Genomic DNA, 17,567 nt, shown 5'->3' with positions numbered 1-17,567 from the left:
TTGAGCTGCTATCATCATTCAAACCCATAAGCCTAAGACATGAAAAATCAGACAATATTAATTTGAAAAATATAAAATTTTAATAAAGGCTACATCTCTTAATTACAATAATTATTGTACCAAGTAATTTTCTTTAAATGAAACTCTTTATAATGCATAATTTACAGTATAAGTAGAACAAAATGCCATGGCAAAAGTCATGAGTACAGGACTTGTAATAAAAGGCATAAAATATATTTATACATAAACCCCTTAAACAAACAAGGGAAAGCTTGAACCCTGAATATAGGGCAACACATGGCAAAGTAACACCATGCAGGCACAGGTACTGTACTGAATAAATTTTAAAACACTAGAGATAGTGTATTATTATTTTTTCCACCATACATTTTCTACAATATATACAGACGTATTATACAAAGTAGCAATGGCAAACAGAATGCACAGATTAAGTTAATCAACACAAAACCCAAATGTAGAAATGCAAGGTCTTTCTTGGAAAAGGGTTGCTTTGTCCCAACACACACACACACACACACTCACACACGCTCACCCACTCACACGAGGAAGCTTTTCAAAGTGTTGCAAGGAGCTTAGCCCACAACTCCCATTGGCTTGAATGGGTGTCATTTAGGTAAGATACAAAAAACGCACGCTCACCCACTCACACGAGGAAGCTTTTCAAAGTGTTGCAAGGAGCTTAGCCCACAACTCCCATTGGCTTGAATGGGTGTCATTTAGGTAAGATACAAAAAACGCATCGGAAAATTCACCCTGTCAGATATGAATGTAGTTTAAATACAAGATGTGCTAACATTGGAGTAGAATTACCAAAAAAATTAAAAGACAGCTAGCTATGTGGAATACACATCTGGGTTTTAACCTGGCTTTTGCAATGTGTCCTTTTGGTGTGTTAACATGTAAATGAAAACTGTCTGGCTTCTCTTACAGCTCTCCTCCTTGGTTTGGGATTTGCTACAGTCTGCCTTGCGAAAGATAGGCACTGGACATAACATGGAGTCCCACACAATGAGAGCAACAAAAAGAAAAAAACCTCACCACCCAGGGACAGAAACCAATTGCTGTTACTATATTGCATCTAACATATTTAAACACAAAGACCTTTATTACAAATTAGAGCAGCTTAGATTAAAATGCACCAATCTCTAAATGAGTGAATGGCAGGACAATTTTTTAAAATTACTATTTCGTTAGAAAAGAATTTTATCTTCATTTGGAGAAATATTGGGCACAGCATAATTCCCCCACCCCCACCCCAATCCCTTTAAAGTGGTAGAAATTATTAATGCACTCCTAGAGCTGAACTCCCAAGTTGTAGCTTGTGGGACATAAAAAATAACCCCTTCAACTCTTTCCCTCGCTCCCCCCACATCCCCTCTTTTCACCATTGTTAAAGCAGCATATCCATAAACTGGACTTAAGGGAAAACAGACTGTTCAATAAATATCAATAAGGATTACTGGTAAGGTAAGATATACACAGTTTCTCTTAGTCCATAGATTTCAGATCCCCAGGAAGTCATATATTATGTATGGAAGTCTCTCAAACATGGTCTGCATCTTCAATAGCCCAACAGTGGTCATGTTTTTAATAAATAGTTCAGGGTTGTTGTTTTTTATCATCTCAGTACCCAACTCATGAATAATAAATGCCATTTTTTTTTCTCTAAGGCTAATTTGGCAAAGTCTTCATAGGCCTCACTTTCTTCTTCATTGGTTCAAAACTTTCCTTCAAAGTTTTTGTTGTTGTTGCTGCTATTGTTGTGTGTCCAAAGACATCTTTAGCTTAGGTTGCATTAAAGAAACCCAGATGCCATCAATCAATCCTCTCTACTTTCCCTAGAATCCTTCCTTCATACATGGGCAGAATTGTGTCGTCTTCCCAAATTTCTTCAAAAACTGCACCACAGTCAAATTCGTCGCTTGCTTTTTTGAAATAATACCTGAGGGAGAAGGTGGGGGGGAGGAAGCAGTTTAAATAATGAAGTGTTACTTTACAATTCTTTTTAGACAACAGGAGCAAACATTTCCAACAAAGGGTCGGAGTCTCCTTTCACACGAGTGTAACAAGATAACCAAGAAAGAAAAATCGGGTCCAATACCATTAAAATCCTCCATAACTCACAAGTGATCTGTTTGCATGCATCTGCCAATATTCGATTTAGAATGGCTGCAACTGCAGCCAGCCAAGCAGTGCTAAAGAAGCAGCATTTGAGGAACAAGAGCAAAGGAATGGAGTATACTACTTCATAAAATAGGGCACCTCAGGGACGGTGCCTTGAACAAGTTATACGTGTTGGCAGCAGATATTTTCAACGAGAGAAAATAAAAAGCAGAGCAATCTCTGGCCAAACATCTTACTTAACAAAATAAAAAACTAGTTTTTGTTCTCCTTTCTTTCATGCATAAATTCTGGAGCACAGTATGGCATTGAGAAGCTTTTATTAAAAAAGGCTTTTTAGGGAAGGGAAACAAAAACCAAAAAACAGTAACTCAAAGTCTGTCGCATGCTTTCTGCAAAACAAGACTAAGTATGAGGCATTTCTCCCTTAGTCCAGTTTGTGAAACAGGGTGCCTTGCATTTAACAAAACTAAAACCATGCATCCACTTTTAAGTTACAGATATGGCTGTGTTTGTTCTCTGATGCTTCCTACTGGTCGCATGCAAAGAGCAATCTTGGTCAAGCTTGCAATATTTGACTCTGGAAGGTCAAGTAGAAGTGTCCTGCATTCCTTCTCTTTTGCTCTGGGTCGTTAGATCATGAAGGCAATGCTCGCCCAGACAAAAAGCGCCCCCACCCCTCTTGTGTCAAACAGTAAGGACCCCTCTATTATCCCGAATTAGACCGTTCAGCTTCTTGATTAAAGGTTCCTTTTATCCCTTTTCTAGCATTCTTCCTTCTAAGGATGCTTAATTGCATATGCACAAATGAAGGGCTTCCATTCAGAAGGTTAGCATTTAAGGAGCCTGCCCGTCTGCTACCACACACCACCTCCGATCTGCCCTGCTCTCTCGCGCTCTTTAGAAAGCACTTTGTGATCTGATCACCAGCAAAAGAAAATCCTCATCAGATCAGGGTCTGTAATTTTCTAACAAGGTGTTGGAGGGTTAAAGGTCATAACTTTTACAGGCGGATCCCCCAAAATTTAACTTGGATTTTTCACTTTATTAAAAACATGGATTGGGCTTTAGCAGTTTTAAAATAATGAGTTTGCTATAAAAATAATATTTAAAAACTAAATACCCAGTAACAAGAAGTTTTTAATGTATTTTTTAAGGCAAGCTAAATTAGGTAGGGAGAGAAGAGGGGTGAGTGAAACAGCTACATTTAGTCAAGAGGGGGAGGGATAGCTAGCTCAGTGGTTTGAGCATTGGCCTGTTAAACCCACGATTGTGAGTTCAGTCCTTGAGGGGGCCACTTAGGGATCTGGGGCAAAAATTGGTCCTGCTAGTGAAGGCAGGGGGCTGGACTCGATGACCTTTCAAGCTCCCTTCCAGTTCTAGGAGATTGGTATATCTCTAATTATTACCTTTTATTACCTAAGGTACATTTACTTGTTTTTTTAAAGTCATTCCCAGTTGGACTGATGTACAGCATCGTGTTTTTAATGGTTCGGTCATGAAAATAGCTCTTATTTAAGTTCTTCATATAGAGTTTGAACCTACAGTCACTAACGTCAATGGCAAAGCTCCCACTGACTTTAATGGTGCAGGTCAGAGCTGTAATTCCATGAACCAGTAAGCCCAAAACAAAATCAAAAGGCACAAAAATGTGAATGAGTTTTAAGGATTTTCTCCCCGCTTTTGCCACCCTCCTTCAGGGAGCAGCCTGCTTTCCCAATAACTTCCCACAAACAAACTCTGCTGGTGTTTACAAAAAAAATTTTTTTGTTGTTGTTTGAACACTGCATCTTTATTTAAGAAAACACACTATGACCTTTTACATAATTACAACCTTATTTCACAGAGAGAGAGGAGAGAGAGAGAGAAGGGGAAGAGAGAGAAGCAAAGCAATATCCTCCCCCACATCATCTTCAAACAAGTCGCTCTGCACTTATTTGCTCACAGAAATGGGCTTTCCATTCAAACATGTTTTATGTGGCAAGCTTTGCTTCTTTTTTTTCCCCCCTGACATCTGGCACCAATAGAATCTAGCAGGCCTGGTGTTGCTGTTCTGTTTTGAACTGCTGCCATGTTAAGATTACCCGACACCACCCAGTGTGTGGGGGTGTGTATGGGTGTGGGTGTGGGTGTGGGGGTGGGGGTGTTAGTTAACACCATCAGCATTAAAAAAAATTTATTTTATTTTATTTATTTAAGAACAAGACAAAACACAATGTGCTGGGTGAATATCCCACTGCATAGTCAGACACATGACTTTAGCATTGGAAAGGGAGCAATACTAGAGCTTTTAGGTACCCATGTTGCAAACTGATTCAATCAATAAAGAATTTTGAGAGTCGACCATTTATGCACGTCTTTGTGCATTAAATGAAAGGCAAAAGCTTCAAAGACATGCTTATTAAGTGTGCCTTAAAAAGAAATCAATGCCAGATGTGACCAAAGCAGTCTAGTTACTGCCTCCCCAGCACAGACAGACACACACTCACTCTACTCTGGGTAGCACGGCCCTCTTCCCTGAAGGTCACCTGCAGTTTCACTCAAAGTCCAGCCAAAAGTCAAAGCTTAGATCAAAATGATTCCCTGGAGGTACACACATTTGTGTAATTAGTTTCACCTTGTGTCTGTGCAAGATAAAATACTGGGCACGTACCCAAGTTCCTTTTATAAATTTCTGTATTGTCTTTACCCAGGTGTAAAGGGGAGAGATCTAAGCAAAACATTGTTTCATCCTTGTCAGTCACTTAAAAACATTTTCTAAAGTAATTACAGTCTGACAAGGCACAAATAATTGCACCTGCAGGGGCTTTAAGGCCACAGAAGTTTTAATATCCTATTCAAGCACCCTAGCATCACAAGAAAGAATTTCATAGGAAACCGAACGAGATGTTCTGGAGGCACTAAATGACTGTTAAGAGAATGGGGCAATAGGAGAGAGATCCTTTGCACTGCTTGGTTGCCAGTTCAGATCCAGCTCAAGTTAGTAGCAATTACAAGCTGTTGCCATCTGAAGGCAGTTGGGAGGGACGGGGAATATGGGTGTCTCAAACCCCAGCCCCCACTGGACAAGCACATAAAACAGAAAGCCCATAGTGGACCTTTCAAAGCCAGTGAAGATTCACTGGTGAGGCCACCTGGGGAAAGTTGTACTATTTTGACATTTCAGTGACTTCTGTCTCCAGAGGGCGCCCTCTGGCACCTGGGAGGAGTGCTGAATTCAAAACAAAATTTAAAAATACTTAAACCTGGCTGTTTCCTTTGTACAGATGAAAGAGCCTCACCGACCAATAGGACATGGTCAGTTCATTACTGATCAGATCCATTTGGCTAATACAGTAAAAATAACTGAGGACAAAGCCACTGTAATTGGAATGAACGTTACAAGAAGGCAGCAAACAGGGGAAACCGGCCTCTAAGCCGCAGATACCAGACACAGACGCAATCTTAAACCATTAGAATTCCTGATATCCATATGGGTGGCTATAAGGAGGAGTGGGAAGATAGAGGTTTGTTTGTTTTTTTAAGTGTCATTCAATGGAATTCATCCTCCAAGGCTTGGTATTTCTAGCTGAAAGGAGTTTAGAAACAGGCCAAGAGCATCTGCAGGAACTCAACTAGGTTGAAAACAAAAATATGGAGGCTCTGCCAAAGGAGGCCAAGTGCCTCACAAACATTTATGCCTGTGTGAAGTGCCATTATCCCCATTTTACAGATGGGGAATGGAGCCACCGATAGATTACACTCAAGGTGTGGCAGGAAGTCAGAGGTAGAGGGAACTGAACCTAGATCTCTCAGAGTCCCAGCCCAGCCCCGTAACCACAAGAGCATCTTTCCTCTTTGTGGGAGTCAGCATGTAGACAATCGCTGCCCATGGCCAATCAATGTTCCCTGATGCAATTCTTGGGGGATAGACATCAGGGGGCACATCAACCAAGCTGACTGACCCACGAGACAAGGCCAAGTTCAGCAACATAGTACCCATGCCTGCCTCTCTAAGCCACCCTGGCTTTGGTGGGGGAGTAGAAAAAGGACAGAAGCGAGTTCAGTGAGCCAGTGCAGCCAACCTCCCGAAAAAGGTGCTGTAAGTTTTTACTTGTGGGCGGGTTTGCAGAAACATATTTGCTGGTTATTTTGGTTCATAGTCTCAGCAGACGAAAGAAACCACGAGAGTCTTACCTATAATTTCCCTTTTTGCTCAGCTGCTCTTTAAAGTGCCCAAGTGTCAGGCTCTGGGCCTTTAACATCCTCCTATAGGGTATTTCTTCTCCACAGAAAAAATAAGTGACAACCAACTCGCTGGACTGGGAGGCATGAACCACTGGGAGTTTCTTTGGTTCTTTGTGACTGCAACAAAAAACAAAGCATGTTTCTTATTTGGAAACAAAGACTTCACTGAAATCCAATATTTCTACTATAGACAATGGCAACCAGATTGATGCCGGGTTCAATTTGAAAGCCCGATGCAATGAAAGCAAATGTACATGCCATGTTTGTATAGCACTTAACACAACAGGGTCCTGGCCCGCTTCTAGGTGCTATGCTAATACAAATAATAAGAGGATTTCTAAGCAGCTGGGGCACATTCATGAACTATGCCTCAGAGCACACCTGTGCAATAGGGAACTGTTCCCATTTTATGGATGAGGGACAGAGATCACATGATCTGCTGAGGATCAAACAGTAACCCCCAGTGGTTAGGGCTCTAACCATTAAGCTAAACACATTCCCATTAAGCCAGATTAACTATTGCATGTCTGGCCTTCAAAAGGTCACAAAGATAACTCACACCATTTTCATTCATGCAAACTATATGGCAGAGAACAACAGTTTAGTGTTTTGTTCCAGGTATACACTCGTTAATGTGTATTGCTGGAATTTCAAAGCCTGCCATTCAAAACCTGCTCAAAGCACTAAGATTACTTGTCCCGAATGCACAGGTAGCATTACTGTAGCCGTGAACACCCAGGCAAAAATAAAGTGGACCTTGATACTTGAAATGAGGAACACGTCTTAAAGAATAATAAAAAATTACTACATAACAAAATAGCAACAGTGCAGTGAATGCCATGTAGCTAAATCCAGAACTACTTCTGAGGCAATGTATACTTGGCATGTCAAAAGGTCACAAAGTGTTAGTCCACAGTAATGTAGTCTTCCTAATTTGTTCTAAGTCTTTGTAGAGTGGCTTCAGAAAAAAAAGCTCCTAGCAAAGACAGCTGGTGGATTTAAGGTCAACCAATTAAAAATGAAAGACTCTAGTCAGGTGGCTTAGTCTGGACTTCAAACATTGCTCATTGCTTAAGATGAAGAGGGTAAAAAAGAAAACTTTAATTATTTAGGCCATTTTAGACCTCTCTGTAGCAGGATTTCTTGTTAAAAGAACCATCCTGTAATTAGACTAATCCAATCTTTGTCCACTTTACAGGAATGCAAGTTAAAAAGAACCAGAAACAAGATTTGATTTTTTTTTTTAAAGAGAGAGAACAAAAGTATGTTTGAAAGACTAAACTTCAGATATAAAAATATCTTCTAATTTCAAAGTGCCATCCATTTAATGCAAGTATAGTTAAAAGCCATGGAAATACACGTAATGTATATATGTACATACTCTTCTGTAGTTAGACTTGCATTGCAAAAAGGGGCATTTCCCCCCTGAACAGAAGATGAGTGGTTTCGATCCCTCTGCTGATTTGAGGTTGAACATCTGAAGTCGGGGGATAAACAAACAAAAACATTAAATTAAAATACATCTTCTTAATTGAAGTCTTCTGTAGGCCATTAAGTTCCCTCTTTGCATCAAAACACTATCAAAAGGAAGGATTAAAAATACTATGGACTAATTTACCCTTCCATATCCAAATGCACAATAAACAACCTAATTCAACACTTGGTTTGTAGCTGAGTTGGTTCTAGACAACAAATGGGGACTGGTCTGGGGATTGGTCCTGCTTTGAGCAGGGGATTGGACTAGATGACCTCCTGAGGTCCCTTCCAAGCCTGGTATTCTATGATTCTCTGAAATGCTAACCATTGTGATACTGAGAGGCAGAATGTGGAAGTCAAACTATTGAGGACTGGAGGAAAACAAAAACAAAAAACAAAACAAAAACAATTCGCCTTTGGGGCTTAAGTTACATTTTGTGGCAATGCCTCCCCTTCCTCACCTCCCGTTACAAATCTGGACCTCTTCCTACAGTGGAAGGCAAGGCTACATGCACATCACATAAAATTTCTAGCTACCTGGATGTCTACGGTTAGCTTGCTAAGTTCACCTGCCTGCCAGCCAGTAATGCCCCTTGGGAGATGGCGGGGAGCCTGCGGGAAGAAGGAAACAAGCAGCCTGAAATAAGGCTCCTCCTATAGAAAGCCAGACTGGCGATTCACACCCATTCCCAGCAGGGGGCGTCTGCCTATCAGAGAGAACTAATAAAATGAGGCACTCAGGGCTGCAAAAGTTAAGGAGACGTTTCACTCCCCTCCCCCGCCCCCGCCATTCCCCTTTGCAGTTACCTTTGTTTCGGAGGCTTGGACACTTCCGCTAGCCTGCGGCAGGCTTCCTCCAGCTGGGCGAGGGTGTTGGGTGGGGTCAGCGGGGGCATGGTGGGATCCTGGACGAACGGGTGGGCAGGCTGTGCCCCGCGTGGGTGATTGTTGTTCACCCACAGGTGGTGGCGGGCCGGGCGCTCACCGGGGATCCCTTTGGTGGACTCCAAATTGTAGGCCTTCTTTGTGCTCTGTGTGCTGGGGGGCGGAGTGGGAAGAGAAGAGGAAAGGAACCGGCTTATAAAAGCTGGAAAATATGACTTCAATAGCAGCTCCTATTCTGCTCGCTCCCTCCCCAAAGTCTGTCATAACATGAAAAGGGTTTACTGCCAAAAACATGACATTTTTGTGGTTTTTCTGGTTCTGCAGAATGGCTTTTATATTAAACCGGAGGAGCAAAGAGTCTCATTTGTTTTTAGCGATTGTAAAAATAGACAGCCTATGTAATATATAAATATTTACCGGGAGCAATATTGCTGTAGACAGCTGTATATTTACCTATGAGGCTTGTGCTTATTTTGTCTCTCGCTCTCCAGCATCCACTGCCAGACGTTCTGCGACCGATCCGCCTCGCCCCCAGGTAGCTGGAGCCCGGGCACTGCGGATAGCCCTGCTTCCCCGGCCGGCAGGGCGACGCCATCCGTTCCTTTGCCGTTCCTCTTCGTCAGCGTGCCGGTTTTGCTAAGGATGAGACACCGGGGGACAGGATTCCCCGCCCCCAGCAGGCACCGTTAATATTCTGAGCTCGTGTCACGACCACATTTCAATGGACCTGTTTTTCAGGGGCTAATTCCACCTGGTTTTCTAAATCAATCCCACCTGCCTCTTACTGAAAAATACATTTTAAAAGGGCAAGTAGCTCCTATGGAGAAACTCCTGTAACTTACCCAAACTGCTCCAGCAGGAGCTCCGTCCCTTTTGAGTGGCTCTTGCATTTTGAATAGCAGTTGGAGTCGCTGCCCCCAGGACAGAAGCACTGGACCCGCTGTGCTGCCTCGGCTTCTATCTGCTCTTTCGTCTTGGGGATGGTGTGGTGGTGGATGTAGTGGTGGTGGACGTGCTTGGTGGTCTGCTTGGTGATAAATCCTTTACTGATGAGGGTGCAGGCAGCGGGCGACGCCGTGCTTGGCTGTGGCTTGCCCCCTGGGAGGCGGTCCGGGGAGTGGGAGCGGGGGCTGTGCCGTCCCATGCCGGGTGACTGGCAGCCGGGAGTCTTCAGCACGCGCGATAGATGGTCATCCAGGATCGCCTGCGGGTCCTCCTCGTAGCTGCCGGATGGCAGGAGAGTGAGTGGGTGCTGCTGATGCTGAGCGGTTGCTGCCTCCCGATTGGTCTGCGTGTTAGCAGGTAGCTCTGATCCCTCCTTCTCTTCTTCCTTGAAGGTGCAACATTAGTAAGAACTAACTAAACAAAGCACAGGGCGCCAGCTGCACTGGAACAGGGGCTCTTCCCACTAGGCTAGCAGGGAAAGCAAAGCTTGCATTGCTGCTGGACAGTGGACACACAGGACAGATCATTAAAGCATGCAACAGACAGCTTACAAAGGAAAGCGGTCTTCCCTTACACTAAGTGCAGCCAGGCTATGCCACTCCCTCCCACCCCCAAGAAAGATGTCAGATCAGCAGGCTCCAAGCACCGCACAGGCGCCAGAGGGGTTAATCCGCCTACCTCTTTGATTTGCTGTAGCCTCTCCTCCAGACTATCCATCGTTTCTTGCTCTTGCTTCAGCTTTTCCAACCGGGATATCAGTTCAGCAGCAAAGGTAGCTGGTTCCACAGGGGTCATTTCCTTAGGAAGACGGTGGGTTCTCTACACAGAGCAGGGACAAGTCATGGTTAGCAGGCAGTGCAAGCTGCAGAAGCTTAGCTGGAGCAGCATTTCTAGCCCCACTATGCTTGTTGTGTCTCCATGTTTGGATGAAGAGACTACCGCAAGTAGGCATCGCCTGCTCTGGATTTTTATGAGCTAGTGCTGTGGCCTCATGGAGTGACATCCTTCCCACTAGCGTTTGCCTTCGGCAGGAGCAGTTGGTCGCACTCCGAGGAACCCCGCTTGTTCTCTCTGTAGTACAACCAGCCCATCAGTAGCTACTCTGAAGTAGAAAATCTTCAAAGACTGTTGTCAAACATCAAAAAAAAAACAAACCCTCTGAGGTGGGAGGGAGAGCCTTTAACTGAAGGAATAAAGTGAGTATAAACAGAAAGGAGTTGGAAATTAAAAAAAATAAGATGGGGGAGAAAAAGGGAGGAAAAAAAAAAGTCAAACAGTTGCAGATCAGAGAAGTGCTGGTAATTTATTTCCTGGCTACACACTGGGCACCTTTGAGGTAGTGTTGTCTCAACAGTGTCCTAGATCTCCCTCCCTCCCTCCCCCAATCTCTTTGTACAGAAAATGAAGAAAGCTGCTGCAGGCTAGTAGTGGTACACTGCTGAGCTTGGCTGCCTCAAGCAGATCTATCAAGGGAAAAAGGGAACATCTCCAAATCAAGTGCAGAATATAAAAAGGCAAACGAGAATTTCTGCCAAAAGAAGCAAACACGGGAGAAAAGAAAGAGAAACCACCCACCAGAGTTCTTCCTCCTCCTTCCTGTCATCTTCTCCCCCCAAACACACCCCACTCTTCGCCCTCACCCCTAGTTTCCCTCTGCACCCCCCCCCCTTTTTTTTTTGAAGCAGAAAGCTGAACTGCCAACTCTTTCACGTACTACCCACCAGATGAGGCAGGGCCTCTCTCCGACAACCACTTAGCTCCAGAAATGATGTGAGGGTAGAAAAAGGCCACTCTGCTGGAAATTGTCACTCTTACACAAGCCAGCTCTATTCAGTCCCTGATCAAAGCACTGCCTTACAGAGAAAGTCGATTTGCACGTCCTGGGACAAAATAATCTAATTTACAAGCTCAGGCTACAGAACTTTCTTTATAGAAGGGGGTGAAGAACACCCTCCCTTCCAAAAAATAAAATCCCTATTCAATCCAACATTTCCCCCCCTGCCCCCGAAACAGTATCTAAAATGTCTTGCTGCTTAAGAAAGAAGAAAGAGGAATTTTGGAATATTAATCTCAAGACAAGATATGTTTCTACTTGTCTGTGTAAACAGTTTATTCACTGCAAGAACCAGCAGCACCTTCCTGAAGTCTGCACTGAATCAACAAGTCAATGAGTTAGTTTTCAGGAGCAACACAACTAGAAGAACTGGATTTCCTCAAAACCAAGGCAGATAAAGTTGTTTTATTATTATTGTTAGAAGGCACATACTGGCTACCAATCTCTCTCTTTTGGGAAGCTAGTAAATCCTTGAAGTCTTGGGGGAGTACAGGAAAAGCAAAACCCAACCCTCATCAGAGCACAGAAGGTGTGAAAGTGGTGGGGGGGGGGGATAAGATTTAGACAGGAAGGACCCATGCAGCCATGTTCATGTCTATACAATCAACCAGATGGGGTGCTCCCAGCTTGAACCTAGAAGGTGACCTCTACTCAACGATCCAGAGAAAGGCAAAAAACCTTACACAGAACCCAACCAGTGACCAAAGCAACCCTATGCAAGCAAACTTTTCAGGAGAGTTTTAAGCTGATGTTTGGGGTTTATATGTTTACAGAATAAGCCCAAAGACCTCAAGCCAATGGCAGTTAAGAATAATAAGCTGGGTCCTCTGGGTTTCTGTAGCTCTATTGACTCCAGCTGAAGAGCTGACCCATCTATTAGCTTCTCTTCTTGAAGCTGTCTATCTTTGTTTTCAAAGACAAAAGGATGCAACAAGCAGATGAGAAGGAAGCCATTTTCCTCCTTTCCCTGTAAACCTGCAATGATTTCGCCCAGTCTCTTCCAGGTGTTGCAATGTCTAGCATTATTAGAGGGCCTTCTCTCCAGCCATTTTTCAGAGGACTCTGCATCAGACTTACCGGAAAATGAGGTAGAGAAACTTGACCATTGGCCTTAACGCTACGATGCATTTCCCTCTGGAGCTGCTTCTTGCTCCCAAGTCTATAAGGAGGGATTCCATCTCTGCAAATGGAAAGACAAGTCACAGTCAACCAGGATATCCTACGCCTATTTATTTCAACTTATTATGCTGTAAATCAATGGATCACTGCAAGTACTTTCCAAAACAGAAGACAGAATTCAAAATTATCTAATCATTTTACCGTTCCCAGCAAGCCCCTTCCATGTTCTTTGAAATAATCTAAACAGACTGAGGGGCCTGACTTTCAGAAGTCCTGAGCACTGAGGACTCCAACTGAAAGTCAGTAAAGTCTATGGAGGTTTAATGCCTCTGAAAAAAGAAATCAAGCTTACGTCACTAGGCCTGGATGTTCAGTAGCTGAGCAAGGGCTGCCAGAGCAAGCTCCGGCCCCCTTCATGTAGGCATCTGAATGTGGACAGATCCCTGCTGAGTCCCACTGACTTCAACAGGGCTCTGCCTGTACACAGCAGCTTACTGGACTGGGGCCTTCCAGTAATAGGTTTCACACACACCTGCACACTTCGTACACTTGTTCTGTATGTCACCATAGACTGTAGGGGGGGGCTGTTAGGTCTAAAGCACTTCATAGATTGCCAACACTATGCAGATAAGAAAAGATGATAAAGTTAATGGTCACAAAGCGCTCTCCCTCCCGGGTGGGACCCAAGATGCCTTTTCTGCCTTCGAGGGTGTCATGCACAACCCAGTAAAGTCACTACAAGGCGCAGCACCAGAACACAGGCCCCTAAAGCTATGGGACATCATTCTTCTTCTTGGCTATGTCAGCCCATTGGGATAAAGCAATCAAACAACAAAAAAATCCCCAGACCAAGTGAGAAGAGCTATGAAAATTGCCATCAAGACAGCAGAAGCAGTAATTTTTCTCTAGCAACGAGGTATGCTGTCATCTAGGCATGCAAAGATTTACCCACATTAGTATTAAGAATGTAAGAACAGCCACACTGGATCAGACCAAAGGTCCATCTAGCCCAGTATCCTGTCCTCTGACAGTGGCCAACACCAGGTGCTTCCGGGGGAATGAACAGAACAGGTAAACATCAAGTGATCCATCCCATATCGCCCATTCCCAGCTTTTGGGAAAGAGAGTTTAGGGACACTTCAGAGCATGGTTTTGCATCCTGGCTAATAGCCATTGATGGACTTATCCTCCATGAATAAATGAACTTTGAGCAGGGACAGTCCAGTGTTTGAAAAGCATGACTGCTAATCATGAGTTCTAGTCTCAGATTTCCCATAAATTTGAGGCGCAACCATAGTCTTTGTGCGCCAGTCTCTCCACCCCCTCAAATCCATAAGAGATAATACAGCACCATGTTGGATAGGGAGGTAACGCCTGAGTATTAATATTTGTAGAGCGCTCTGAAGTCCTTGGATGTAAGGATGTATAAAAGGGTAGAATATAAACTCCACTCACAGCTATTATGCACTTCTCCCTTTCTGTATCATCTCCCCCCCACCCAAAAAAAAACAAAAAAAAACCCCACAACCCTCACATTGCTCCCTCTCTCACACACAAACCTCATTTTAAGATCCACCACCATTATGGTAGCATGGCACTTCCCACTCTCACAACAGTGAAAGGACTAAGGCCAAGATTTTTCCAAAAACTGACCAGTGATTCTTTTCATGTGCAGGTGCATGCTTCAATGTTTGGCTGCCCAGCCTGAGACAATTTGAAGGGGCCACATTTTCAGAAAGTGCCAAGCATCCACCCCCAAGGGGATGGGGGGAGGCGGGACATGGTGGAAAGCAGGCCCCATTATAGTTTCTTGAGTTGAGTACCCAAACGTTGAGGTGCACAACCCCTAGTCATCTGTGAAAGTCTTGGCCTAGTGCTTTCGAAATTTCCATTACGAAGCAACTAATTCACAAGTGATATGGAGTAGCAAAGACTGAAGAAAAAAAAGTCAAACCAGTTTATTGTTTGAAACTTTGGAAAATCCAGACAGAACAGAGCATTAGTCAAGAGAAGAGATGTTTGGGGCAATGATTTAACAGGGTGGACAATCATCACTGGAGACGTTGGTTATGTCACAAGCAAAGTGAGTTTAGGGTGCTCAGTTCAGTTCCTAATGACAATCTGCCTTCAATTCTGCCTCAGGTAGGTCTCTGCAGAAGAGCAGTAGCTCAGGCACAGAGCCCCATATGGGAACACACTCTGGAGAATCACGCATAGCATCTGTCTGCACTGTTCCGTACCACGACCGGGGTGATCAGTCATTATCACAAGCACTAAACATTTATGCTCATGATGAAAGAAGGGGCAATAAAAGTATGAAAATATCTATTTGAACTTGGCTTGGACGCACAACACATGAGTATGGATTGGGCTGTAGCCAGGTTGAGCAGCAGTTATGGGGGCAGAGGGGGAAGGAGGTCAATGCTCATTACGTGGATTGGAGGAGAGGGATTTTGTTCTTTGAGGGTTACCAAGGTGAAGGTGTTTTAAATGAGACTTTGCATACAGAGGAATTAAAGACCCCCTGCATCTTTTCCACCAGGGTAAGACTGTCTGCCTTCGCATTATTTGACAGAAATTCCACCTTAAGCAGCATGTCAAGTATCCACCTGCCTAGGTTAGTACTGTACATAACACACACACAGAAGCCTGTGGAAACACTAACCCAAATGCAACAGAATGGATGGAGGGGAGGGGAGGCGAGGCAGAAGAGACGCCTGCCCTGCTACATCGCTGCCTGAAGCACACGAGTTCAGGGCTCCAGTGACTGAGAGGGAATAGCCGAGGGAGGGAACAGAACCACTGCCTATAGCATTGCTCCCTTCCAAAATCAGCAGAAATAGAGAACCTGAACAGCTCACCCCAGCCCTGCTTATCTTGGCCACGGCATTCTGTGGCAAGGGCTAGGACAGCTCTGCTGCCAGTCCCTTCCACGTCTGACGGATCCCTCCAAAACACTCCGTGCTCCAGCTTTGGGGACTACAGACTTTAGAGGCCAGACCTCCAGCTCCATCCATGGGGGCAGTAATGGGAGGATGTGATGGAAAGCAAGCTGCAATTTACAGAGTTGCGGCGCTTCCCACGGGGATGTAGCTCCTACCAAACTGGGATGATTTGCCTCACAGTAAAAAGGCCTCTCTCACCTATCAGCCACAAAAGGTGACTGTAGGACAGAATTTCCATCTCCATTTAGATATGCCTGGTTTGAGTTGGTTTAAAGTTAACCCCTTTCCTGTCATGTAAGAATTTTCAGTCAGCACCATTTTCAGTCAATAAGCAGCCAGGATTTCCAAGCATGGTACATTTGTTCTTTCAGAGCAGCCCAGGCAGCTGTCAGACAACTGCCAACACTGGCTTGGAAACAAGCACATGAACCTCTCCAGCCACGGTCTGGCTCATTCAGAGCCGCAATGAGATAGCTGCAGGTGGAAGACAACAAAGGGGTGGGGCGTATAGGTCATGGATAACTCCAGAAAAGGTACAGAAAAGATGACACCAACATGGGCAAGGGAGAAGGGGGCCCGATTCTCTCTTCAATGCAGTTACACAAGTCAGGATCAGCTCCTTGCTCATACAGCTTGTAACAAGGTACAAGACATTTCACCGAGATGGGAAAGTTACTTAGTAGCCTTGGGAGAGTCCGGCCTTCTAAAGAAGGAAGAGACAATGTTGTCGTTGGTTTGATGTCTGCTTTTTAAATGTAGGCCTTCCACATAAAGTGAGGAACAGGGGATGATGCCAGGTTTAAGGGGGAAACAAGAGTGGCCAATCACTTATTACAGGCAAGACGTGCAGCTGGAGTTGGGGGTTTACAGCCAGCTTGGGTGCAATAAGAAAAAGATATTACAGAAAAATCTGAAGCTGAAATGCGTATAGGCCACAGTGACAACTAGAAAGTGCCTTTTATTTTAAAAGGTTAGGCTTTGCCAGATGTTATAGTGCATAGCACAGGATTACTATTTGGAGCGAGGAGGGGGTGTTGTGTTTTGTTTTTAAAAACAGGAGTTCCTCAAATAGGTCATTTCAATATAACCTTCTTCTCTTTCTCCAGCAGTAAACATTTGCACTCACATTTCTTGGCTACTAAAAGCTGTGGGCTGAAGAGCTACAGAGTTTAGGCACTAAATAGTATAGTTTAATTATAAACATTTCAGCTACCCAGCCTGGTGCTAAGCCAATCTCTTTCTGGGGGAAACACTAGTTTGAAATCTTCTTTCCAGTCAGCTGCCATTTAAACTGAGCCAATTATCTTAGCCTTTTGACTCAGATGTGCCTGACCTAACCTGAATGTAGTTTTACTGCTGCTTTGAAATATCAGACTCATGCGCATATGCATTCACTCCCATCTTCATTTGGCAACGGCTCTGAAACAAGCCTCTGATCTTGCCAACATCAAAAGCCTGGTTTGTAAGATAAGGTAATATTTGAAGTTCGCTCAGCAGCAATCCCCTGTGTCCAAAGTAAATCCATAAATAAGATATAAGCAAATAAAAAAAATCCCCTTTCCTCTTCCCCCTCCCCCAATCAAGAAAGGGAAATTTGCATGATGCTTTGTGGCTATTATAAAATTAAATTTATACTTGACATTTAAAAAACTTAAAAAAAACACACAGGGTGTTTATTGTTTGGCAATTTTACCTATAGCTGCAATTCAATAGAAGATTTTTTTATAAAATTCATGCCTCACTTTACTGGTATGACTGACATAGGCTTTATGGGACAAATTCCGCTCTTCAGTTTACATCAGCATAAACAGGGAGTAACTCCACTAGGAGCTGATTTGCATTTACACTGGTTTAAATAGTAAAAGCCTTGTGTGAAAGAGGGAGAGCTGCACACTTGCAGCAAGAAAACCACCACGACACAGCTTGCGACAATGGTGGGAATCCACGCAGCAGAACTTTTTGGAAACACTTCAGAATCTCTAGCAAAGTCCATT

At 43.9% G+C, this 17,567-nt stretch overlaps 1 protein-coding gene across 3 annotated transcripts in view; it reads right to left on the bottom strand.

Annotated features, from left to right (window-relative positions):
- Positions 1 to 657: 657 nt before the first annotated feature.
- AXIN2 (axin 2) overlaps positions 658 to 17,567 on the bottom strand; it is a 28,469-nt gene continuing 11,559 nt past the window's right edge. For all 3 annotated transcript variants that reach the window (XM_044983411.1, XM_044983410.1, XM_044983412.1), the window contains exons 4-11: positions 12,587 to 12,689; positions 10,354 to 10,494; positions 9,573 to 10,060; positions 9,184 to 9,366; positions 8,653 to 8,883; positions 7,751 to 7,846; positions 6,319 to 6,486; positions 658 to 1,963 (exon numbers count right to left, since the gene is read on the bottom strand). In XM_044983411.1, coding sequence (XP_044839346.1) covers positions 1,837 to 1,963; positions 6,319 to 6,486; positions 7,751 to 7,846; positions 8,653 to 8,883; positions 9,184 to 9,366; positions 9,573 to 10,060; positions 10,354 to 10,494; positions 12,587 to 12,689 — 1,537 coding nt within the window. In that variant the 3' untranslated portion in view covers positions 658 to 1,836. The remainder of the gene's footprint in view (positions 1,964 to 6,318; positions 6,487 to 7,750; positions 7,847 to 8,652; positions 8,884 to 9,183; positions 9,367 to 9,572; positions 10,061 to 10,353; positions 10,495 to 12,586; positions 12,690 to 17,567) is intronic.

The sequence above is a fragment of the Mauremys mutica genome, chromosome 12 (assembly GCF_020497125.1).
Source record: "Mauremys mutica isolate MM-2020 ecotype Southern chromosome 12, ASM2049712v1, whole genome shotgun sequence".
Classification (NCBI taxonomy): domain Eukaryota; kingdom Metazoa; phylum Chordata; order Testudines; family Geoemydidae; genus Mauremys; species Mauremys mutica.
The sequence above is the reverse complement of the archived record's forward strand: the minus strand, read 5'-3'. Positions and strand labels throughout refer to the sequence as shown.